Source organism: Oncorhynchus clarkii, chromosome 30, assembly GCF_045791955.1.
Source record: "Oncorhynchus clarkii lewisi isolate Uvic-CL-2024 chromosome 30, UVic_Ocla_1.0, whole genome shotgun sequence".
Taxonomy (NCBI): Eukaryota; Metazoa; Chordata; class Actinopteri; order Salmoniformes; family Salmonidae; genus Oncorhynchus; species Oncorhynchus clarkii.
This window is the reverse complement of record NC_092176.1, coordinates 36,787,785-36,814,983: the sequence shown is the minus strand read 5'-3', so window position 1 is coordinate 36,814,983 and position 27,199 is coordinate 36,787,785. Positions and strand designations below refer to the sequence as shown.

General features: G+C 43.4%; 1 protein-coding gene across 2 annotated transcripts in view; it reads left to right on the top strand.

Moving 5' to 3' along the window:
* The window catches only part of LOC139389458 (kremen protein 1-like), a 110,174-nt gene extending 99,090 nt beyond the window's left edge, over nucleotides 1-11,084 (top strand). Inside the window, exons 9-11 of one of the 2 annotated variants that reach the window (XM_071136228.1) lie at nucleotides 4,277-4,486; nucleotides 5,084-5,168; nucleotides 5,437-11,084. In XM_071136228.1, the coding sequence (XP_070992329.1) occupies nucleotides 4,277-4,486; nucleotides 5,084-5,168; nucleotides 5,437-5,596 (455 nt within the window). In that variant the 3' untranslated portion in view covers nucleotides 5,597-11,084. The remainder of the gene's footprint in view (nucleotides 1-4,276; nucleotides 4,487-5,083; nucleotides 5,169-5,436) is intronic. The other variant, XM_071136229.1, reaches the window with a different exon arrangement.
* The last annotated feature ends 16,115 nt before the right edge of the window (nucleotides 11,085-27,199 follow it).

Below are 27,199 nucleotides of genomic sequence, written 5' to 3'. Positions count from 1 at the left end.
CACACACACAACCACCAACACACAACCACCAGCACACACAACCACCCACACACACAACCACCCACACACACAACCACCCACACACACAACCACCCACACACACAACCACCCACACACACAACCACCAACATACACAACCACCCACACAACCACCCACACACATAACCACCCACACACACAATCACCCACACACACAACCACCCACACACACAACCACCCACACACAACCACCCATACAGAGAGAGAGTGAGAGCTACAGAGAGAGAGAGAGCTACAGAGAGAGATACACAATCCCCATACTTTAACGATGACAGCTTCTCCATCCTGAAGGGGGAGATCAACCATTTACAGACCCAGGGACATGTACTAGTCTGTGGTGACCTAAATGCCAGAACTGGACAAGAACCTAACATCCTCAGCACACAGGGGGACAAACACCTGCCTGGAGGTGACAGTATTCCCTCCAAAATATTCCCTCTTAGACGCAACTATGACAACATAACCAAGAAAAACGGGTCACAACTCCTGCAGCTCTGTCATGCGCTGGGTCTGTACACAGTCAATGGTAGACTTTGAGGAGACTCCTATGGTAGGTACACCTACGGCTGATTCCTTGGCAGTAGTACTGTAGATTACTTTATCACTGACCTCAACCCAGAGTATCTCAGAGCGTTCACAGTCAGCTCACTAATACCCCTATCAGGTCACAGAAAAAACACAGTCTATCTGAACAGAGCAATACTCAATCACGAGACATCAAAGCCAAAAGGACTGCACAATATTAAGAAATGCTATAGATGGAAGGAATGTAGTGCAGAAACCTACCAAAAAACAATGAGACAACAATGAATTCAATCCATTTCAGACAACTTCCTCGACAAAACATTTCACTGTAATAGTGAAGGTGCAAACGTGTCAGTAGAAAGCCTAAACAGTATATTTGACCTATCCGCTTCCCTATCAAATCTTTTTTTTCAAGCAGACAACCGAAGAAAATGAACAACAATGAGAAATGGTTTGATGAAGAATGCAAAAACCTAAGAAAGAAATTGAGAAACCTGTCCAACCAAAAGCATAGAGACACAGAAAACCTAAGTCTGCGCCTTCACTATGGTGAATCACTAAAACAATACAGAAATACACTACGGAAAAAGAAGGAACACTTCAGAAAGCAGCTCAATGTAACTGAAGAATCCATACAATCTAACCACTTCTGGGAAAATTAGAACACACTAAACAAACAACAACACAGAGAGAGTTATCTATCCAAAACAGAGATGTGTGGATAACCCACTTCTCCAATCCCTTTAGCTCTGTAACAAACAACAACACAGAGAGTTATCTATCCAAAACAGAGATGTGTGGATAACCCACTTCTCCAATCCCTTTAGCTCTGTAACAAACAACAACACAGAGAGTTATCTATCCAAAACAGAGATGTGTGGATAACCCACTTCTCCAATCCCTTTAGCTCTGTAACAAACAACAACACAGAGAGTTATCTATCCAAAACAGAGATGTGTGGATAACCCACTTCTCCAATCCCTTTAGCTCTGTAACAAACAACAACACAGAGAGAGTTATCTATCCAAAACAGAGATGTGTGGATAACCCACTTCTCCAATCCCTTTAGCTCTGTAACAAACAACAACACAGAGAGAGTTATCTATCCAAAACAGAGATGTGTGAATAAACCACTTCTCCAATCCCTTTAGCTCTGTAACAAACAACAACACAGAGAGAGTTATCTATCCAAAACAGAGATGTGTGGATAACCCACTTCTCCAATCCCTTTAGCTCTGTAACAAAGAACAAACAGCAAAAACATATACATGATCAATTACACATCTTAGAATCAACTATTAAAGACTACCAGAACCCACTGGATTCTCCAATTACATTGAATGAACTACAGGACAAAATACAAACCCTCCAACCCAAAAAGGCCTGTGGTGTTGATGGTATCCTACATGAAATGATAAAATACACAGACCACATATTCTAATTGGCTGTACTTAAACTCTTTAACATCATCCTCAGCTCTGTCATCTACCCCAATATTTGGAACCAAGGACTGATTACCCCAATCCACAAAAGTGGAGACAAATTTGATCCCAATAACTACCGTGGGATATGCGTCAACAGCAACCTTGGGAAAATCCTCTGCATTATTGTTAACAGCAGACTTGTACATTTCCACAGTGAAAACAATGTACTGAGCAAATGTCAAATTGTCTTTTTACCAAATGACCATACAACAGACCACGTATTCACCCTGCACACACTAATTGACAAATAAACAAACCAAAACAAAGGCAAAGTATTTTCATGCTTTGTTGACTTAAACATGGAATGAGGGTCTGCTATACAATTTGATGGAAAGTGGTGTTGGGGGAAAAAAAACATTATAAAATCCATGTACACAAACAACAAGAGTGCAGTTAAAATTGGCAAAAAAAAACACATTTCTTTCCACAGGACCGCGGGGTGAGACAGGGATGCTGCTTAAGCCCCGCCCTCTTCAACATATATATCAACGAATTGGCGAGGGCACTAGAACAGTCTGCAGCACTCGGCCTCACTCTGTTAGAATCTGAAGTCAAATGTCTACCGCTTGCTGATGATCTGTCCTTATACCAAGGAGGGCCTACAGCAGCACCTAGATATTCTTCATGATGATCTGTCAACCAACCATATTCTTCACAAATTTTGTCAGATCTGGACCCTGACAGTAAATCTCATTAAGACAAAAAATAGTGTTTTTCCAAAAAAGGTACAGTTGACAGAATTCAGTAAAAATATCCCCAGTGTACAACGTAAAACACCACATAATGCATGCAGAGTAGAATTAGGCCGTTTCCCGCTAATGATCAAATTCCAGAAAAGAGACGTTAGATTCTACAACCACCTAAAAGAAAGGGAATCCCAAACCTTCCATAACAAAGCCATCACCTACAGAGAGATGAACCTGGAGAAGATTCCCCTAAGAAAGCTGTTCCTGGGGCTCTGTTCACAAACAAAGCCTACAGAACCCCAGGACAGCAACACAATAAGCCCCAACCAAATCATGAGAAAATAAAAAGATAATTACTTGACATATTGGAAAGAATTATCCAAAAAATAGAGCAAACTAGAATGCTATTTGGCCCTAAACTGAGAGTACACAGTGGCAGAATACCTGACCACTGTGACTGACCCCACCAGTAATGAAAGCTTTGCCTATGTACAGATTCAGTGAGCATAGCCTTGCTATTGAGAAAATTCTCCAAAGGCAGACCTAGCTCTCAAGAGAAGACAGGCTAAGTGCACACTGCCCACAAAATGAGGTGGAAACTGAGCTGCACTTCCTAACTTCCTGCCAAATGTATGACCATATTATAGACACATATTTCCCTCAGATTACACAGACCCACAAATAATTAAAAAATAAACCTAATTTTGATAAACTCCCATATGTATTGGGTGAAATACAACAGTGTACCATCACAGCAGCAATATTTGTGACCTGTTGCCACAAGAAAAGTGAAGAACAAACACCATTGTAAATACAACCCACATTTATTTATTTTCCCTTTTGTACTTTAACTATTTGCACATCACATCATTACAACACTGTTTATAGACATAATATGACATTTGACATGTCTTTATTATTTTGGAACTTTTGTGAGTGTTTACTGTTCACTTTTTATTGTTTACTTCCCAATTATTTGTCCATTTCACTTACTTTTGTAATGTAAACATATGTTTCCCATGCCAATAAAGCCCCTTGAATTGAATTGAAAGAGAGAGAGAGAGATACAGAGAGATAGAAACAGAGAGCGATATAGAAAGAGAGAGACTCCCCTTGAGGCTAAGATGGATGGATGTAAATTCCAAACAGTGTGTTACCACATCCATAGGGTGCTGAGCGGTGCTATGGTAATTTCCCCCTCAGTTGAGGAGGATAAACACTCTCAGTCTGAGGAAGGAAGCAGTGGCAGCGCAGCATTCTGTTGTGTGGAGACAACTCAGACTATTTGTTTACTTCTGGTAAAGATTCAGTCAGGTCACCAGTCATGGTAGAGATAAGGAATGTGATTAACTTCAGGCATGTTTTGTCATCTCATAAGGACTCAATATTTTCCTGATTTAGACATCCCATGTCTTGACTTTTAGTATTTTTATGAGATGATGAAAACCAAGTGTTCCTGGTTTGGGGACAAACGCAGCAGCAGCCACAGGTAGACACATGGACACATTCTGATGTGTGTTGTTGTTATTGTTGTTGTTTCAGCTCTGAGAGGGTCCAGGCCTATGGATGAAGAAGAGGAGGAGGAGGAAGAGGACACCAGTACGGTGGAGCCTCAGCTGGGAGGAGTAACGGAGAAAACTAATGGTCGCTCCTCACAAATCCTCTACGTGATAACATCCAGTCCTGGTAAACCGGACCACAACATGCCAGGTCAGTGGGTCGGACCCAACGGTACCAACGGATACACCTCTAGTATGTAGACATCATCATCTCTCTCCATCCTTCCCTCCGTCTCTCTCTCACCATGCCTTTCTCTCTGATAGGGGTTTGTACTATTTCTACTAAGGAGACTTCAGTCACAGGGCTGTACATTTACAAAGGGCATAAGTAATGCCGACTAAATCCTTTTAGATTTAACAGAAGGCTTTCTCATATAGGGTTCCTTTTTATAGCTACCTGGTCTCACTATGTTTTCATGACATGTGCATGGATGTATTTAACAAGTTATTGTTCACCATGCACATCATGTGTTATGAAGAAGGTGTGAGACCTGGGCCAAGTACTGTCAGATATATAACGCTGATGTTAAAACGTGTGTACTAATATTTTGCCCTCAGAATATGTTCTGATAAAGGTGTTTGGGATGACATGTGTGTTGCCAGTACAAGCATTATAGTACTGTACAAACTCATATGGTCTAGATCTGCCAAACTATTTTTGTTTTATAGCCCCCTTGTTTATCTTTCTGATCTGAGGGTCTAGAAAATGCCTCCAGATTCTCTAGTAGTGCTAACTGGTATGTATTCCTCTGAAGTGTCTGAGGTAAATTCTATGTTTGTGCGTTGTCAGAGTGGACCATCTACACTCTGGCTGCTCTCCTGACTCTGACAGTGATTGTCATGGTGACCAAACTACTGCTTCATGTCACAGTCAAGTAAGTATCACATTTCCTGTTGTTCACTGTAACTTATGAACAATAAAGTTGTCAAGTGGTATTGTACTAAAGCCTCAGAGTGTAACAGAAGTATAGTTGATGCCAAGTGATGTCTTTTTAAGGTTGTAAGAGCCACAAGCTAATGGAATGTATAACCTAATGTTACTATTCTCTGTGCGATGTCTCTGTGTCTCTCTTTCTCTCCTTCGCCCTCCTTCCCTCCCATTACTTTTTCCCTCTCTCCTCCTCTCCCCCTCTTCTCTTCCAGATCTCCCAACATCCCGACCATCAGTGGTTCAGAGAGCTGCAGTGGTCAGAGTTCTGGGTCTGAGCCCTGGATCATCCTTTACCAGCCCTCCACCATCTCTCTTTTCAAGAAAAAGCTAAAGAACCACCACGGAGACCTCAGCCCTCTGGTGGGCAACTAGGGAACTGCAGTCTGGTATACTACCACCATCACTACTGAACCCTGTACCAGGGCCTACCGTACCAGAGCTAGCAACAGAGCTGGCCGCCCCAAACCAATGAGACTCCATGGGGCACTGAGCTACAAAGCTAACATGCTAACTAATGACTGATTCACTGACTCACTGAGAGACTACTACCAAAATGGTCCAGACAGGGCTGTCTGTGTCTGCTGTGTACAAGGCAGGAGAGGAGAGTAGATGTACAAACAGCTCAAGGTGGACATTTTACTGCAGGGCACTCATATTCTTGGGGTTCTACTTCCATTGTCTCTCCATGGATGTCTGATAGATTATTGAAGTCCTCTTCTAAAGACAGGGGTTGGCTGGGGCCAAATCAGATTCCAGTTTCCACAGGACTCCTCCAAAATGCAGGTCTTCCATTGTAACTGTTTCCAAGTGGGGCACAAAATGACAGACTACGCATCTCTCCTCATTTAATAATCTGCGAACAACAAAGGGAGCCATGCATATTCCCTGTCAGTGACTGTGACTGGTGGCTCACATAGAAAAAGGGGGTTGAATCCTGATCGTTATCAAGGGACGAGGACATCAACCCCGTCATATTACGGTACATGTAACTCTAACTCAGTTATGTAAGTCCAATTAATACCACTATGGACAATCGGCAGTTATTGAACCACCACAGCCAGCTAAGCCTGAAAGGGACCCCCCTTTCCTCTCAGACAGCAACGAGTTACCTGTAATTATGGTGTGTTATGTAGGCCAGAGTTTGGTATAGAGAGAGAGAAGAGAGTGATGTACCTGCTCTATCTGGAGCGAGGAGAATAGATAGCATGAGTAAGTCCTGAAGAAAGAACGCATCTAAAAAAAGACACGAATACAGAGAAAAACACTTGCTCACTTCCTCACTCTCTCTCTATGCCACACTGCCTCTGGAGGAAACCATGTCAGAAGTCTCTCCAATGACGGGATGGATGGAGGGGGAGAGGGAAGTAGGAAGGAAACAGAAGGAGAAGAAAGGTAGAAGAGGGTTGGGTGTAATTTAACAACTGCCTTTTTAAGGTCCCGAACAGTCATATGGATTCCCATGTAAAATAGCCTTTTGAGTGATTAAATATTAATATCACCCACAATATTTGTGGGGGATCGAAACGCTTGCGGATGGCTAACTACGAGGAAGTTTGAAACGCCTAACGCCTAAACGCAACTTGAATACAGTGAGCAGTGTTGCAGTAAAATCATCTCAAGATAATTTGGTGAAACACAAAACAACATTGACGTTGCATCAATGATGTAAATGTTTTGCACATCTCCCGTTTGGCATATCTCTTGTGATGCGATCCACAGCAGAACTGACGGATGTGTTGACATGACAACTATATCAGAGTTTTGAGCGTTCCATGCTGGCTGAAAACCTACCTAGTCAGTAACTAGCTAACACCAGACACAGATGACACAGATGACATAGTTATAGTTATCATAACATAGTTATCTTTTCCATAGATGAATAGGGTAGACTTTTAATTATATTTGCTGACACCCTACAGTCAAAGTTTGGCACCAGTAGAGTAGCTATCTAGCTATATAAACAACGCCCCTCCAAACACACTTTCTCCGATGTTGGTTACAAGGTGGTACTTATTTAAATTAGGTAAGGGAACGCTATGTTACCATTGGTGTATTAAAATGACTGAGTTAGGGTGATGTCACCCTTTCCCCTTAATAACCTCACCTCCTTAATCCAAGTGTTTGACATGGGGGGGGGGGGGGGGTAACCTTGACCAGTGATCAGTAAAACCGTATGATCAAACTTCATCAATGTAGAAGCAACAGTCATTTTTCATACTTTGGTTCGGCATTATGCATGATATGCATTATGCATAGCTCACAAGGCATCATTAGTGTGCATCATACTTAGATCTGGTTTCATCCACTTTTCATCCAATTTTATGAAAAGCATGATTTTGACCTTTAAAATAGTTTTTGAAATGCTCATAGGTTCTCTCTCTCTTGTCCACTCAGCTGTTGGTTCTGATCTGGTTTGGCTGGCTATTGACTGGCTATGTCCCAAATAGCTGATAGGGTTCTGGTCAGACGTAGTGTATTATATAGGGAGGAGGGTGACATTAGGAACACACACTGTGTTTAAGCCTTAAGTATCTTCTACAAGCCTGCTACTGTAGGCTTCTCTCACTCCCTCTCCTCTCCTCTCCTCTCCTCTCCTCTCCTCTCCTCTCCTCTCCTCTCCCCCTCCTCCCTGTGTTTCTGAGTCTACTGGTTGGGATCCTTGTCCACCCTATAACAGTCTACGTCACCCTATGACAGACTGTCACCCTATAACAGACTGTCACTCTATACCAGACTATGTCACTGTATACCAGACTATGTCACTGTATAACAGACTATGTCAATGAGAATTATAGTAGAATGGGGGAGACTTTGAAAATAAACGTTTGCTTAATTTTTCCCCCACTTTTATTTTCTATGTGGTCTTGTGTCCTCTTGGACGTTACTGAACATATTGTTCTCCTTACGTTGCCACTTGATTACAAGGAGGGGGTAAATCCTGTTGTATGTTGTGTAATTCAATGTGACATATGTCCTGCTCTTTCAAAGCGATGGTGAAATCCATCAGTCGTTTGTGTACTTACTCATGAACTGCAACTTAGCTGGGAGGCTGGAGGGTCCCCCTCCCCCCATATTCAGCATCTTCAGATCCCCACATTCAGAGGGCTCAGCAGACCCAAACAACCTCACTCAACTCTCAGCTAAACCACAAATAATATGGGGTGGATGGATAAAAGCACCCATCGATAGTCCACTGTGTTAGCAGACAGCAGGTTAATGTCACTGTTTCAGATAGGTTAAACCATACCAATATGAGATATATGTTTATATATCAGGTTTTATATGTATAATAATGTTAGTAATGTTAATAATGTTATAATGTTCTATTTCTATTGGTCCAGCACTTTTCAGGTTGTCTTTCCCACCAATCAGAAACACAGTCAGAGCTGATTCATCTGGTTCAAAACGTTCATGCACTTGTAGCTGTAAAAAGATGTTCATCTAAGTTTTTTTACTTTTATAATTGCTTTTAGATGCTTTACTAGTTGTACAATGATAGATAAATAGTATTTCATCCCGTTTGGCTCTTATCTCTTCTGGAAACCAAAATCATTTGAAACTTTACACAGTTCTGTTCTTCTAGAAACCAAAACCATTTGAAATGTTACACAAATCAAATCAAATGTTATTTGTCACAGACACATGGTTAGCAGATGTTAATGTGAGTGTAGCGAAATGCTTGTGCTTTTAGGTCTGACAGTGCAGTAATATCTAAGAAATAATCTAACAATTCCCCAACAACCACATAATACACAGTTTTGTTATTCTGGAAACCAAAACCATTTGAAACTTTACACAGTACTGTTGTTCTGGAAATCAAAACCATTTGAAACTTTACACAGTTCTGTTGTTCTGGAAATCAAAACCATTTGAAACTTTACACAGTTTAATTCTTCTGGAAACCAAAACCATTTGAAACTTTACACAGTTCTGCACTTTTGGAAATCCAAACAATTTGAAACTTTACACAGTTCTGTTGTTCTGGAAACCAAAACCATTTGAAACTTTACACAGTTCTGTTGTTCTGGAAATCAAAACCATTTGAAACTTTACACAGTTCTGTTGTTCTGGAAACCAAAACCATTTGAAACTTTACACATTTATGTTGTTCTGGAAATCAAAACCATTTGAAACTTTACACAGTTCTGTTGTTCTGGAAATCAAAACCATTTGAAACTTTACACAGTTCTGCACTTTTGGAAATCCAAACCATTTGTAACTTTACACAGTTCTGTTGTTCTGGAAATCAAAACCATTTGAAACTTTACACAGTTCTGTTGTTCTGGAAACCAAAACCATTTGAAACTTTACACAGTGCTGTTGTTCTGGAAATCAAAACCATTTGAAACTTTACACAGTTCTGCACTTTTGGAAATCAAAACCATTTGAAACTTACACAGTTCTGTTGTCCTGGAAATCAAAACCATTTGAAACTTTACACAGTTCTGCACTTTTGGAAATCAAAACCATTTGAAACTTTACACAGTTCTGTTGTTCTGGAAACCAAAACCATTTGAAAGTTTACACAGTTCTGTTGTTCTGGAAATCAAAACCATTTGAAACTTTACACAGTTCTGTTGTTCTGGAAACCAAAACCATTTGAAACTTTACACAGTTCTGTTGTTCTGGAAATCAAATGGCAAACATTACATTTAGAGCACCTGCTGTAGCAAAAGGGTTACAGTTTATATGCAAAATTGTAATGGCTGTGTCCCAACGGCACCCTATAGCACATTACTGGGCCCTAGTCAAAAGTAGGGCACTATATAGGGAAAAGGGTGTCGTTTGGGATGGAGTCATTGACACATTGGAATGAGGGATAAGATTTACAGTAGCCTAGGTGTGCCTATGAGTTAATAAGGGGGCCTCACAATGTAGGGAACGTTCCTCATTTTTCCCTCTGATGTTTGTCTGCTGGGTGACCTCATGTTTTACTTTGGATGTCTGCTCATCAGTAACTCATGTTAATTATAGCAAGACAAGAAAGAGCACGTGCCCCTGGGTCTATGCTGTTCAGAGCAGTTCATGCTGAGAGGTAGAAAGAGAGCGGAAGAGTGGGTAAGGGAGACTGAGGGTGTGTTTGCGTGTGTGTGTGTGTGTGTGTGTGTGTGTGTGTGTCTGTGTGTGTGTGAGAGAGAGAGAGAGAGAGAGAGAGAGATAGTGTGTGTGCATGAAAGAGAGTGTATGAGAGAGAAAGATAGAGCTTGTGTGTATGAAGGACATCAGAGAGAGGAGTCCTTGTTAAACATAGAAAATAATCTAATCTGACAGTTTAAATCTAGGAAGGCCATATCTGTTTGGATAGCCTGGTGAAAAATACCAACTCCATTCTCTACCATGTCCTCCAGTCAACTGGACAATTCTACAGCACCTTATAAGGGAAGCTGTCTCTTCTTTTTAGCTGTTGTTCATCCGAATGTTACACGGTACTAGGGTTGCAAAATTCCCATGTTTTCCACAAATCCTGGTTGGAAGATACCCTGAATCAGGGGGTTATAAGCAGGAAATCCGGAACCCTCCAACCATGATCCAGAACCCTCCAACCATGATCCGGAACCCTCCAACCATGATTTGTGGAAAACGTTGGGATTTAGGAAAGTTCCCAGAATTCTTAAACCCTACATGGTACTCTGTTCATGAGACGAGCAGTCCTATCTGATAGGGGGCAAACATTGGTTTTGACGGGGAATACTAAACATTGTTTTCATGAAAATTGTAAATGAAATAGTGAAATTTTAATTTATACAGTAAATTATTGTTATTTTGTATGTGAATGGAATCTAGTATTTTGTATAAGTGAAGTACCTTTGTAGTCGTATTTAATGTGTTTTCTAAATAAATACTGCATGCATGTTTCTTATCCCCATGTCGAGACTTGATTTTTTGACCTTGGTCTGTCAATCCTGCATTCAAGACATACCCTACTCATTTTAGGAAGACAAAATATACAGATCTTTAGTTCACTTTCTGGATTTACAACTGATGTACGGAACTAGACCATGGTTATGTAGCCTACATGCAAAGAGAGATGCAAAGTAACAGAAGAATCTCACACTGGAGATATTATGTACAAAGAGAAAAATATTGTAGTATATAAACATGAACACACTCACTGTAAACCTTCAATGACATTTTACTATCATGAAGTACCTCTTCTTAAAGTTTTAAACATGTCCTTGTATACAACTCTCTCTCTCCCGCTCTCTCTCTCTCCCTACTCCTCTCTCTCCCCCCCTCTCTCTCTCCCTCCCTCCATCCCCCGCTCTCTCCCATTTCAATTTAAGGGCTTTATTGTCATGGGAAACCAATGTTAACATTGCCAAGCAAGTGAAGTAGATTATAAACAAAAGTGATATAAACAACAAAAATGAACAGTAAACATTACACATACAGAAGTTCCAAAAGAATAAAGACATTACAAAGTACATATTATATATATATATATATATACAGTGGTGTAATGATGTGCAAATACTTAATGTACAAAAGGGACAATAAATAAACATGGGTTCTATTTCCATTGGTGTTTGTTCTTCACTGGTTGCCCTTGTGTCAACAGGTCACAAATACTGCTGCTGTGATGTCACCCTGTGGTATTTCACCCAGTAAATATGGGAGTGTATCAAAATCGGGTTTGTTTTGGAATTTTTTGTGGATCTGTGTAATCTGAGGGAAATATGTGTCTATAATATTGGCAGGAGGTTAGGAAGTGCAGTTCAGTTTCCACCTCATTCTCTCTCTCTCTCTGAAATATGATCCTCTCACTCCCTCTGCTGGTGGCACACTATACTTCCCTACTAGTTTGTAGCCATAGGCCCAGAATAATGAACACAATACTCTGTAGCAAGCTCTATTAACTCAGAATAGCATGGGGGGGGTCTGTGACACTGACCTCTCATTAAAACAGAGAGAGAGAAAGAGAAGGAGAGGATGAGCTGAAAGAGACTGAACCCCTTGCTGTCACACAGACCCAGACGACAGACTCCTTCCTCGCCTTGCATCTCTGCACTGGTCCATTGGAGCTAGCTGGCTATTGTCAGGCTGTAACACAAATCCTGAGACTCTCTCTCAATTCAATCCACCGGGCCCCTATGGGATGGCTATGGCCCTGTCCCACTATTTCCCCTGTCACCTTCACTGTAGCAGAGGCCATGAGAAAAGACTGGTGCCAGCGTCTCCTTCTAAACCTGAGACCTAGCCTGTAATTAACCCAACAATGGAGACAATGGACCTGAGTGTCCTGTTACCATGGAGAAGAGAAGTTGTTTGTCGATGAACAAAACCCGGCACTTTCAGTCGTAAAACATAAAGAGGTAAAGAAGTCAGAGTGGGACGGTTATAACAACAAGATCTCAGTTTCCCTTCGAAATTCAATGTATTGCGGAATAACTTCTATTTTTGACAAAATAATTCCGCGTGGTTACAGGGTTAATTCCACATAGTTACAGCAAAACGTGCAGTGTTGATGGAGTTGTTGTAGCTTGCTAGCTAGCTTATTACATCCCCAAACACCATGCTAGATCCGAGAGGGCCAGTTCATTTTGTATGGACCAGTGCACTTAGATAGCTGGCTATCTTCGTTTTTTAATCACCTACTAGCAACATGACATGACAAAACTCTTTGGGCAATTTAGTACCAACTTACACGATACGCCTCCATCACCGAAGCCACCAGCAATCTGTTCCTTTCTTGATGTCAAAACCTGCAAAGTATTGTTGGTATAGGAGTTTTTGATTAAAAAAATAATTTAAATTGAGAAAATACACTGTGGACACCCCTTCAAATGAGTGGATTCGGCTATTTCAGCCACACCTGTTGCTGACAGGTGTGTATAATCGAGCACACCGCCATGCAATCTCCATAGACAAACATTGGCAGTAGAATGGCCTGTACTGAAGAGCTCACTGACTTTCAACGTGGCACTGTCGTAGGATGCCACATTTCCAACAAGTCAGTTTGTCACATTTCGGACCTCCTAGAGCTGCTCGGCATCTATAAGTGCTGTTATTGTGAAGAGGTAACGTCTAGCAGCAACAATGGCTCAGCCCCGAAGTGGTAAGCTACACAGGCTCACAGAACGAGACCGCCAATTGTGGAAGCTGGTAGGGCGTAAAAATCACCTGTCCTTGGTTGCAGCACTCACTACTGAGCTCCAAACTGCCTCTGGAAGCAACATCAGCACAATAATTGTTCGTTGGGAGCTTCATGAAATGGGTTTCAATGGCCGAGCGGCCGCACACAAGCCTGAGATCATCATGCGTAATGCCAACCGCCGGCTGGAGTGGTGTAAGCCATTGCACTCTGAAGCCGTGGAAACGCGTTCTCTGGAGTGATGAATCACACATTACCATCTGGCAGCCCGACAAATGAATCTGTGTTTGGAGGATGCCAGGAGAACGCTACCTGCCGCAACGCATAGTCCCAACTGTAAAGTTTGGTGGAGGAGAAATAATGGCCTGGGGATGTTTTTCATGGTTCGGGACCCTTAGTTCCAGTGAAGGGAAATCTTAATGCTACAGCATACAATGACATTCTAGATGACTACGTGCTTCCAACTTTGTGGCAACACTTTGGGAAAGGCCCTTTCCTGTTTCAGAATGACAATATCCTGCACACAAAGCGAAGTCCATACAGAAATGGTTTGTCGAGATCGATGTGGAAGAACCTGACTGGCCTGAGAGCCCTGACCTCAATCCCATCGAACACCTTTGGGATGAATAGGAACACTGACTGTGGGTCAGGCCTAATCGCCCAACATCAGTGCCCGACATCCCTTTGGCTGAATGGAAGCAAGTCCCCGCAGCAGTGTTACAACGTCTAGTGGAAAGCCTTCCCAGAAGAATGGAGGCAGTTGTAGCAGCAAAGGGGGGACCAACTCCATATTAATGCCCATGATTTTGGAATGAGATATTTGACAAGCAGGTGTCCACATACTTTAGTCATGTACTGAAGAAGTGTATAATTATTATATTTGTAATACATTTTTGCATATATATGGCAAATTATCTATTTACCTAGTTTAGATTTGTGGAATACAGTGCCTTGCGAAAGTATTCGGCCCCCTTGAACTTTGCTACCTTTTGCCACATTTCAGGCTTCAAACATAAAGATATAAAACTGTATTTTTTTGTGAAGAAACAACAACAAGTGGGACACAATCATGAAGTGGAACGACATTTATTGGATATTTCAAACTTTTTTAACAAATCAAAAACTGAAAAATTGGGCGTGCAAAATTATTCAGCCCCCTTAAGTTAATACTTTGTAGCGCCACCTTTTGCTGCGGTTACAGCTGTAAGTCGCTTGGGGTATGTCTCTATCAGTTTTGCACATCGAGAGACTGACATTTTTTTCCCATTCCTCCTTGCAAAACAGCTCGAGCTCAGTGAGGTTGGATGGAGAGCATTTGTGAACAGCAGTTTTCAGTTCTTTCCACAGATTCTCAATTGGATTCAGGTCTGGACTTTGACTTGGCCATTCTAACACCTGGATATGTATATTTTTGAACCATTCCATTGTAGATTTTGCTTTATATTTTGGATCATTGTCTTGTTGGAAGACAAATCTCCGTCCCAGTCTCAGGTCTTTTGCAGACTCCATCAGGTTTTCTTCCAGAATGGTCCTGTATTTGACTCCATCCATCTTCCCATCAATTTTAACCATCTTCCCTGTCCCTGCTGAAGAAAAGCAGGCCCAAACCATGATGCTGCCACCACCATGTTTGACAGTGGGGATGGTGTGTTCAGCTGTGTTGCTTTTACGCCAAACATAAAATTTTGCATTGTTGCCAAAAAGTTCAATTTTGGTTTCATCTGACCAGAGCACCTTCTTCCACATGTTTGGTGTGTCTCCCAGGTGGCTTGTGGCAAACTTTAAACGACACTTTTTATGGATATCTTTAAGAAATGGCTTTCTTCTTGCCACTCTTCCATAAAGGCCAGATTTGTGCAATATACGACTGATTGTTGTCCTATGGACAGAGTCTCCCACCTCAGCTGTAGATCTCTGCAGTTCATCCAGAGTGATCATGGGCCTCTTGGCTGCATCTCTGATCAGTCTTCTCCTTGTATGAGCTGAAAGTTTAGAGGGACGGCCAGGTCTTGGTAGATTTGCAGTGGTCTGATACTCCTTCCATTTCAATATTATCGCTTGCACAGTGCTCCTTGGGATGTTTAAAGCTTGGGAAATATTTTTGTATCCAAATCTGGCTTTAAACTTCTTCACAACAGTATCTCGGACCTGCCTGGTGTGTTCCTTGTTCTTCATGATGCTCTCTGCGCTTTTGACGGACCTCTGAGACTATCACCGTGCAGGTGCATTTATACGGAGACTTGATTACACACAGGTGGATTGTATTTATCATCATTAGTCATTTAGGTCAACATTGGATCATTCAGAGATCCTCACTGAACTTCTGGAGAGAGTTTGCTGCACTGAAAGTAAAGGGGCTGAATAATTTTGCACGCCCAATTGTTCAGTTTTTGATTTGTTAAAAAAGTTTGAAATATCCAATAAATGTCGTTCCACTTCATGATTGTGTCCCACTTGTTGTTGATTCTTCACAAAAAAATACAGTTTTATATCTTTATGTTTGAAGCCTGAAATGTGGCAAAAGGTCCCAAAGTTCAAGGGGGCTGAATACTTTCGCAAGGCACTGTATACACTACATGACCAAAGTAAGTGAACACCTGCTAGTTGAACATCTCATGGGCATTAATATGAAGCTGGCCCCCCCATCCAAAATCATGGGCATTAATATGAAGTTGGCCCCCCCCATCCAAAATCATGGGCATTAATATGAAGCTGGCCCCCCCCATCCAAAATCATGGCCATTAATATGAAGCTGGCCCCCCCCATCCAAAATCATGGGCATTAATATGAAGTTGCCCCCCCCCCATCCAAAATCATGGGCATTAATATGAAGTTGGCCCCCCCCATCCAAAATCATGGGCATTAATATGAAGTTGGCCCCCCCCATCCAAAATCATGGGCATTAATATGAAGTTGGCCCCCCATCCAAAATCATGGGCATTAATATGAAGTTGGCCCCCCCCATCCAAAATCATGGGCATTAATATGAAGTTGCCCCCCCCCATCCAAAATCATGGGCATTAATATGAAGTTGGCCCCCCTATCCAAAATCATGGGCATTAATATGAAGTTGGCCCCCCCATCCAAAATCATGTGCATTATTATGAAGTTGCCCCCCCCCATCCAAAATCATGGGCATTAATATGAAGTTGCCCCCCCCCATCCAAAATCATGGGCATTAATATGAAGTTGGCCCCCCCCATCCAAAATCATGGGCATTAATATGAAGTTGGCCCCCCATCCAAAACTATTGGCATTAATATGAAGTTGGCCCCCCTATCCAAAATCATGGGCATTAATATGAAGTTGGCCCCCCCATCCAAAATCATGGGCATTAATATGAAGTTGGCCCCCCCATCCAAAATCATGGGCATTAATATGAAGCTGGTCCCCCTATCCAAAATCATGGGCATTAATATGAAGTTGCCCCCCCCATCCAAAATCATGGGCATTAATATGAAGTTGGCCCCCCCATCCAAAATCATGGGCATTAATATGAAGCTGCCCCCCCCATCCAAAATTATGGGCATTAATATGAAGTTGCCCCCCCATCCAAAATTGGGGATTAATATGAAGTTGGCCCCCCCCATCCAAAATCATGGGCATTAATATGAAGCTGGCCCCCCCATCCAAAATCATGGGCATTAATATGAAGTTGGCCCCCCCATCCAAAATTATGGGCATTAATATTGAGTTGGCCCCCCCATCCAAAATCATGGGCATTAATATGAAGTTGGCCAACCCCATCCAAAATCATGAGCATTAATATGAAGTTGGTCCCCCCCTTTGCTGCTGTAACGCCTCCACTCTTCTGGGAAGATGTTGGAACATTGCTGCTGGAACGCCTCCACTCTTCTGGGAAGATGTTGGAACATTGCTGCTGGAACGCCTCCACTCTTCTGGGAAGATGTTGGAACATTGCTGCTGGAACGCCTCCACTCTTCTGGGAAAATGTTGGAACATTGCTGCTGGAACGCCTCCACTCTTCTGGGAAAATGTTGGAACATTGCTGCTGTAACGCCTTCACTCTTCTGGGAAGATGTTGGAACATTGCTGCTGGAACGCCTCCACTCTTCTGAGAAGATGTTGGAACATTGCTGCTGGAACGCCTCCACTCTTCTGGGAAAATGTTGGAACACTGCTGCTGGAACGCCTCCACTCTTCTGAGAAGATGTTGGAACATTGCTGCTGGAACGCCTCCACTCTTCTGGGAAAATGTTGGAACATTGCTGCTGGAACGCCTCCACTCTTCTGAGAAGATGTTGGAACATTGCTGCTGGAACGCCTCCACTCTTCTGAGAAGATGTTGGAACATTGCTGCTGGAACGCCTCCACTCTTCTGGGAAGATGTTGGAACATAGCTGCTGGAACGCCTCCACTCTTCTGAGAAGATGTTGGAACATTGCTGCTGGAACGCCTCCACTCTTCTGGGAAGATGTTGGAACATTGCTGCTGGAACTTGCTTCAAACCGCTTTCACATGATTTATCTGATACCCAAGAGTTGCAGGAGCTGTCTTTTTCCAAGTAGGTCCATTAGACTATGTTCACAGAATCACTAGACTATGTTCACAGAATCACTAGACTATGTTCACAGAATCACTAGACTATGTTCACAGAATCATTAGACTATGTTCACAGAATCATTAGACTATGTTCACAGAATCATTAGACTATGTTCACATAATCATTAGACTATGTTCACAGAATCATTAGACTATGTTCACAGAAATTCACAAATAATTCACAAATAGTTTGCTAGCGAGATAGCTTGTAGCCTGGCTAGTTATGTGTTGAATTGGTTATCTAGTTAGTCTGTAGCATTTTTGGCTACCTCCTGCTGAAATGCCCAGCTCTCTTTCCTCAGTCAACGGCCCACTGGCACACACTCACACTTACGTGATTTGACAATAGCCTATATTTAAAGTGTGCCTTCGTGAATTACATGATCCCAAAATTATTAAACTAATTTCCTTTTAGGATTGTAGTGTTTTCCCAAAACTTTTCCAGGCCCAGAAAACACAATATTAAAATTCCATGACTTTTCCAGGATTTTCATGACAGTATTTGGAACAGCAAATCCTGCCCATTCAGGCTGGCACATTCTTAATCTGCACATGCTATTCAATGAAAGATCCCACCTTCATTCTGCTTTGATCCGGGCTGGTGATAGGCTACTTTGTTTTATAAAGGAGACGGTATGCAGTTCCTCAAGAATTGGTGGTCCCGATATTGCACTGGGAACAGCTCCTGCCCAAGTCAAGCACCGCTGATACCATGAATGTAGTGTATCTCACTAAGAAATTAATTGGATTGTTGTCTTTGACCAAACACAGCAGACAACCATTATTTAATTTCACTCAACTGTTTTGCCTGTCTCAACTTGTTGGTATATTTTCTGCTAGCAAATTACCCATTCTCATTGATTTCATATATAGCGTTGTTTAATACTTTAACCTATGCCATCTCCATGCAGACTCTACAATGTGTACAGTTTTCAGATGATCCCTGTGCTCACGGAGGTGATTGCTGGCTCCTGGAAGTCCTATTGGTATCTGGTGGAGAAGTTCAGGAAGAAAACTGTCACGTCCTGATCTCTTTCACCTGTCTTTGTGCTTGTCTCCACCCCCCTTCCAGGTGTCGCCCATCTCCCCCGTAATCCCCTGTGTATTTATACCTGTGTTCTCTGTTTGTCTGGTGCCAGTTCATTTTTGTGCGTAGAACCTACCAGCGCTTTCCCCCTTGCTACTGTCTTGTCTTAGTTCCTGTTTTCTAGTTTTTCCCAGCTTTGACCCCTCTGCCTGACCGGACCCTGAGCCTTGCCTGCCGTCCTGTACCTTTGCCCCACTACTCTGGATTACCGACCTCTGCCTAACCTGACCCTGAGCCTGCCTGCCGTCCTGTACCTTTGCCCCACTACTCTGGATTACCGACCTCTGCCTGACCTGACCCTGAGCCTGCCTGCCGTCCTGTACCTTTGCCCCTGTTGTTGTAATAAACATTGTTACTTCGACACAGTCTGGGTTTTACCTTGAAACATGATAAAAACGGAAGTACTCTACTGCTCAGGTTGCCTCGAGTGTGAAACGTTTTGACAGCCATCCACCTGACAGATGGACCCTGAAACACACCACAGATACTGCAGGCATGAGATGGTCACTGACCTGTTTCTGCTTTGTGCATCTCCCCTTACTCCTTTCTCCCTCTTACAGGAGTCTTCCAAAGGCATGATTGAGGAGGCAGGCTTCTTTTCTATATGTTTTACTGAATTCACTCCTTTCCCTACTACTGGAGACATTCAAAGGCATGATTGAGGAGGCAGGCTTCTTTTCTGTCCGCTACCACAACCTGACAGGGGGAGTGGTGGCCCTTAACTCTGGCTTCAAGATGTGAGGTGAACAACCCTTCACTCATTCACTGCCGTTTATAATGATAATCTGTAAGTATGGACCCTGGCCTGTGTGCAGCATGGAACAATGTTGTGGAACGTTCAGAATCAGATAGAAATATATTAGAGGAAACATGCCTCTCTGACATATACACAGTTCTATCTCCAGCGTTCCTCAAAGTTTGCTGAATGTGCTCTAGAACTCGGATCAGTCAAGTTACCAGACTGTTTTATGACTGAGGTTTGAAACCCTAGCGGAAGTCCACTCCAAAATATATTGAAACCCTCGGTGATATAGTGGTAAAAAAAAAGGCGTGTATTTGCTGATGGCAGTGAATGAAGTAACACTCCTTATACTTCAATGCATTTTCCTGCGAAAGACGCTTGTTCAAAAAAGGTGCGTAAACGATGTTTTCATGCGTTTATCGTCCACTACAACACTGGATACGCTGACACACTAAAGTATTTGTTTTATTGTATTTATCTGTCGGGTGGTTACAGTATTTTTTTCCCGCACCCATAATGACAAAGTGAAAACATGTTTTTAGAAACGTTTGCATATTTATTGAAAATGAAATGCAGAAATGTCTCATTTACATAAGTATTCACACCACGGAGTCGATGCATGTTAGGATCATCTTTGGCAGCGATTACAGCTCAGAGCCTTTCTGGGTAAGTCTCTAGCAGCTTTTAACACCTGGATTGTACAATATTTGCACATTATTATTTAGAAAATTCTTCAAGCTCTGTCAAGTTGGTTCTTGATCATTGCTAGACAGCCATTTTCATGTCTTGCCATATATTTCCAAGTTGATTTAGGTCAAAACTCTAACTAGGTTACTCGGGAACATTCACTGTCATCTTGGTAAGCAACTCCAGTGTATATTTGGCCTTGTGTTTTTGGTTATTGTCCTGCTGAAATGTGAATTTGTCTACCAGTGTCTGTTGGAAAGTAGACTGAACCGGGTTTTCCTCTAGAATTTTGCCTAAAAAACTCCATAGTCCTTGCCGATAACAAGCATACCCATAACACGATTCAGCCACCATCGGAATGAAAATATGAGGAGTGGTACTCAGTGACGTGTTGTTGGATTTGCCCCAAACATAACACTTTGTATTCAGGACATTAAGTTAATTTCTTTGACAATTTTTGTTCAATTTTACTTTTGTGCCTTGTTGCAAACAGGATGCATGTTTTGGAATATTCTTATTCTGTATAGGCTTCCTTCTTTTCACTCTGTCATTTAAGTTAATATTGTGGAGTAACTACAATGTTGTTGGTTCATCCTCAGTTTTCTCCTATCACAGCCATTAAACTGTAACTGTTTTAAATTAACCATTGGCCTCGGTGAAAGCGGTGCCCTGAGTGGTTTATTTCCTCTCCAGCAACTGAGTTAGGACACCTGTATCTTTCTGGTGACTGGGTGTATTGATACACCGTCCAAATTGTAACTTCACCATTCTCAGGTCTGCTTTTTTGTCTGCTTTTTTTTGGTACCCATCTACCAATAGGTGTCCTTCTTTGCAAGGCATTGGAAAAACTTCCTTGTCTTTGTTGTTGAATCTGTGTTTGAAATACACTGTTTGACTGAGGGACCTTACAGATAATTATGTGTGGGGTACAGAGACGAGGTAGTCATTAAAAAATAATGTTAAACACATATTGCACACAGAGTGAGTCCATGCAACTTATAATGTGACTTGTTAAGCACATTTTTAATCCTAAACCTATTTAGGCTTCCCATAACAATGGGGTTGAGTACTTATTGACGCAAGACATTTCAGCTTTACAGTATTAATTAATTTGTTAAAAAAAAGATATAATAATGAAAACATAATTCCACTTTGACATTATCTAAAAATGTATCCATTTTGAATTCAGTCTGTAACACAACAAAATGTGGAACAAGTTAAAGGGGAGTGAATACTTTCTGGAGGCATTGTACACAGCATGTTTCTCTCATTTTGGGGTATGAGAGAAACAGTATGAGCCCAACCTTTGGTCGCAGGTCCTCTAGAAATTACAGGCCAAATAGGAAGCACTTAGTTAAGAGATCATAATTTTTTGCAATGACAACCAAATAAGTGTCAACCTTTTTTTACAATTAAAAGCAAATGCCTGAAAACCTCATTCTTCTTTCATGGTTTATCGATTCAATATTGTTTACCCCTTCCTCAAAATGAGGTAGTGGAGATATTAAAATGTCTGATATGAAGAGATTCTGAACGGTTTCTCCTCCCCATCTTGAATACCAGTCCTCCTATTTGAAGAGTTGTGTCCTACTGCCCTCATTTGGTCAACTGAGAAACTACACTCTGATCACTACAGAATAAATGATCGCTCTGAAAGTTAGTGTTGATACGTTCAAAGATCCCCTGCTGAAGAAACTTGAATGAAATACCACTGAGCCACACAAATTGTGTACAGATAAATAAATATTTATTTATTTATTGAAAGTGTGTTTAAAATCACAATACACTTTACTGTAAAACAATAGGATGACAACAGATAAATAAAATAACATAAAAAATAAAAAAAATGATAGTGGCTTGAGAGACCCAGAGAGCCTCACAACAGAGGATTGTTTTATGGATGCTGTGATTTTCTGTTCTCTTTTTGTTACGAGACAACAACAAAAAGTTCTGGCTGCTTATCACAGGATCCTGAGGCCAGTCTTATTGATGTGGCTGCTTATCACAGGATCCTGAGGCCAGTCTTATTGATGTGGCTGCTTATCACAGGATCCTGAGGCCAGTCTTATTGATGTGGCTGCTTACCACAGGATCCTGAGGCCAGTCTTATTGATGTGGCTGCTTATCACAGGATCCTGAGGCCAGTCTTATTGATGTGGCCTCTGACCTATTTTGAAAATGTTTATACCGCTGTTTACAATGTGCAGTCGTTCAGTGAGAATACATTGAGTATCATATTAGCACGCTACTAAGATGTACTGTATATTAGGCCTATACAATATAACGAGTTGAAAAAGAAAAAGCTTCTCTTTCATGCAAGTCCTGGCAATGGTTAAATACAGTACCACTAACCTGCAGGAGAAGACCAGGGGTTCAGATGTGCCAAGCTGACAGTAAATCATCCTCGATGAGCCCAGCTCTCAGTAACTTATGAAATTCAATGAATGGCACACTGAGGAATACATTGACACCAGTTTAAGGGATCTTGGAAACTACTTTTCAAACTATAGGATATCAATAGCACACTTAAAACAGTAGTCCTAAAATCTTACAGTTGCCAGGTATAATGCATACCTATCACACGTAAAACAGTAGATATCGCATATCACCAGAAGTCGAAACTCAAAGCTGTAGCCTCTAAGCGTGAGGAAAGGTCACAGGGAGGATATCCCACAGTGGAGTTGTTGTGTCATGTCCTCATCATCTCTAACCCTCCAGTCTGGATGGACTTCAGAGCAGAATGTTGTTCAGGTCCTAAAAGGAGACCCACAGGGTGTGCAGGCTTTCATTCCAAAACTCTTCTTAATAAGTTTAACCAGGTGTGTTAATGTGGTGCTGGAACAAAAGCATGCATGGTCTATGGGTGTCCCAGAACAGGGTCAAACAACATCTCTTCTGAGTAACATAGAGGTGGAACGACTCCATTCCAAAATTATAGAACACTGGAATTCTGGAATTACTGGAACCTTTTCCTCTCCCCTCTAGAGATGAGCGTGCCTGGCCAATCCAACCCCAGCCCTGTCCCAGTCCCTGCCTGGCCAATCCAACCCCTGCCCTGTCCCAGTCCCTGACTGGCCAATCCAACCCCAGCCCAGCCTGGCCAATCCAACCCCAGCCCTGCCTGGCCAATCCAACCCCAGCCCTGTCCCAGGCCCTGCCTGGCCAATCCAACCCCAGCCCTGTCCCAGTCCCTGCCTGGCCCATCCAACCCCAGCCCTGTCCCAGTCCCTGTCTGCCCCATCCAACCCCAGCCCTGTCCCAGTCCCTGCCTGCCCCATCTATCCCCAGCCCATGTCCCAGTCCCTGCCTGGCCAATCCAACCCCAGCCCTGTCCCAGTCCCTGCCTGGCCAATCCAACCCCAGCCCTGTCCCAGTCCCTGCCTGCCCCATCCATCCCCAGCCCTGTCCCAGTCCCTGCCTGCCCCATCCAACCCCAGCCCTGTCCCAGTCCCTGCCTGGCCAATCCAAGCCCAGCCCTGTCCCAGTCCCTGCCTGCCCCATCCAACCCCAGCCCTGTCCCAGTCCCTGCCTGCCCCATCCAACCCCAGCCCTGTCCCAGTCCCTGCCTGCCCCATCTATCCCCAGCCCATGACCCAGTCCCTGCCTGGCCAATCCAACCCCAGCCCTGTCCCAGTCCCTGCCTGGCCAATCCAACCCCAGCCCTGTCCCAGTCCCTGCCTGCCCCATCCATCCCCAGCCCTGTCCCAGTCCCTGCCTGCCCCATCCAACCCCAGCCCTGTCCCAGTCCCTGCCTGGCCAATCCAACCCCAGCCCTGTCCCAGTCCCTGCCTGGCCAATCCAACCCCAGCCCTGTCCCAGTCCCTGACTGGCCAATCCAACCCCAGCCCTGTCCCAGTCCCTGCCTGGCCAATCCAAACCCAGCCCTGTCCCAGTCCCTGCCTGCCCCATCCAACCCCAGCCCTGTCCCAGTCCCTGCCTGTCCCATCCATCCCCAGCCCTGTCCCAGTCCCTGCCTGCCCCATCAAACCCCAGCCCTGTCCCAGTCCCTGCCTGGCCAATCCAACCCCAGCCCTGTCCCAGTCCCTGCCTGGCCAATCCAACCCCAGCCCTGTCCCAGGCCCTGCCTGGCCAATCCAACCCCAGCCCTGTCCCAGTCCCTGTAACTGGTGGGTTGTCTGGTTCCAAATCCCTGTAACTGGTGGGTTGTCTGTTTCCAAACCCTGTAACTGGTCGGTTGTCTGGTTCCAAAACCCTTTAACTGGTCGGTTGTCTGTTTCCAAAACCCTGTAACTGGTGGGTTGTCTGGTTCCAAATCCCTGTAACTGGTCGGTTGTCTGGTTCCAAAACCCTGTAACTGGTGGGTTGTCTGGTCCCAAAACCCTGTAACTGGTGGGTTGTCTGGTTCCAAAACCCTGTAACTGGTCGATTGTCTGGTTCCCAAAACCCTGTAACTGGTGGGTTGTCTGGTTCTAAAACCCTGTAACTGGTCGGTTGTCTGGTTCCAAAACCCTGTAACTGGTCGATTGTCTGGTTCCCAAAACCCTGTAACTGGTGGGTTGTCTGGTCCCAAAACCCTGTAACTGGTGGGTTGTCTGTTTCCAAAACCCTCTAACTGGTTGGTTGTCTGGTTCCAAAACCCTGTAACTGGTGGGTTGTCTGGTTCCAAAACCCTGTAACTGATCGATTGTCTGGTTCCCAAAACCCTGTAACTGGTGGGTTGTCTGGTTCTAAAACCCTGTAACTGGTGGGTTGTCTGGTTCCAAAACCCTGTAACTGGTCAATTGTCTGGTTCACAAAACCCTGTAACTGGTGGGTTGTCTGGTTCCAAAACCCTGTAACTGGTCGGTTGTCTGGTTCCAAAACCCTGTAACTGGTGGGTTGTCTGGTTCTAAAACCCTGTAACTGGTGGGTTGTCTGGTTCCAAAACCCTGTAACTGGTGGGTTGTCTGGTTCCAAAACCCTGTAACTTGTGGGTTGTCTGGTTCCAAATCCCTGTAACTAGTCGGTTGTCTGGTTCCCAAAACCCTGTAACTGGTCGGTTGTCTGGTTCCAAAACCCTGTAACTGGTGGGTTGTCTGGTTCCAAAACCCTCTAACTGGTCGGTTGTCTGGTTCTAAAACCCTGTAACTGGTGGGTTGTCTGATTCTAAAACCCTGTAACTGGTCGGTTGTCTGTGTCCAAAACCCTGTAACTGGTGGGTTGTCTGGTTCCAAAACCCTGTAACTGGTGGGTTGTCTGGTTCCAAAACCCTGTAACTGGTCGGTTGTCTGTTTCCAAAACCCTGTAACTGGTGGGTTGTCTGGTTCCAAAACCCTCTAACTGGTCGGTTGTCTGGTTCCCAAAACCCTGTAACTGGTGGGTTGTCTGTTTCCAAAACCCTGTAACTGGTGGGTTGTCTGGTTCCAAAACCCTCTAACTGGTCGGTTGTCTGGTTCCCAAAACCCTGTAACTGGTGGGTTGTCTGTTTCCAAAACCCTGTAACTGGTGGGTTGTCTGGTTCCAAATCCCTGTAACTGGTGGGTTGTCTGTTTCCAAAACCCTGTAACTGGTCGGTTGTCTGGTTCCCTAAACCCTGTAACTGGTGGGTTGTCTGGTTCCAAATCCCTGTAACTGGTGGGTTGTCTGGTTCCAAAACCCTGTAACTGGTGGGTTGTCTTGTTCCAAAACCCTGTAACTGGTGGGTTGTCTGTTTCCAAAACCCTGTAACTGGTGGGTTGTCTGGTTCCAAATCTCTGTAACTGGTGGGTTGTCTGGTTCCAAAACCCTGTAACTGGTTGGTTGTCTGGTTCCAAAACCCTGTAACTGGTGGGTTGTCTGGTTCCAAAACCCTGTAACTGGTGGGTTGTCTGGTTCCAAATCCCTGTAACTGGTGGGTTGTCTGGTTCCAAAACCCTCTAACTGGTTGGTTGTCTGTTTCCAAAACCCTGTAACTGGTCGGTTGTCTGGTTCCAAAACCCTGTAACTGGTGGGTTGTCTTGTTCCAAAACCCTGTAACTGATCGGTTGTCTGTGTCCAAAACCCTGTAACTGGTGGGTTGTCTGTTTCCAAATCCCTGTAACTGGTGGGTTGTCTGTTTCCCAAATCCCTGTAACTGGTGGGTTGTCTGTTTCCCAAATCCCTGTAACTGGTGGGTTGTCTGTGTCCAAATCAAGAAAGTTGTAGCTTACTACTTGGTGTTATAAGTACAAAAAACTCTGTAGACCTGACTGACACAGTGAAGAACGAATGAAGCCAGATTTTAATCATGTTCAATGTGCTACATTGAGGGAAGGGAGTGTGTTCAGTGTGAACATTATGTTACAACGTCAGCAGAATAGCAACCAACTCTACAAGGCCATAAGCAAATAGGAAAATGCTCACCCAGAAGAGGCACTCCTAGTGGCCGGGGACTTTAATGCAGGCAAACTAAATAAGTTTTACCACATTTTTACCAGCATGTCACATGTGCAACCAGAGAAAAAATGTATCCTAGACCACCTTTACTCCACACACAGAGATGCGTACAAAGCTCTCCCCCGACCTCCATTTGGCAAATCTGACCATGATTCTATCCTGCTTACAAGCAAAAACTAAAGCAGGAAGTACCAGTGACTTGCTCAATACGGAAGTGGTCAGATCACGCGGATGCTACACTACAGGACTGTTTTGCTAGCACAGACTGGAATATGTTCATCCAATGGCATATTCATCCAATGGCATTGAGGAGTACACCACCTCAGTCATCAGCTTCATCAATAAGTGCATCGATGATGTCGTCCCCACAGTGACTGTACGTACATATCCCTACCAGAAGCCATGGATTACAGGCAACATCCGGATCAAGCTAAAGGCTAGAGCTGCCGC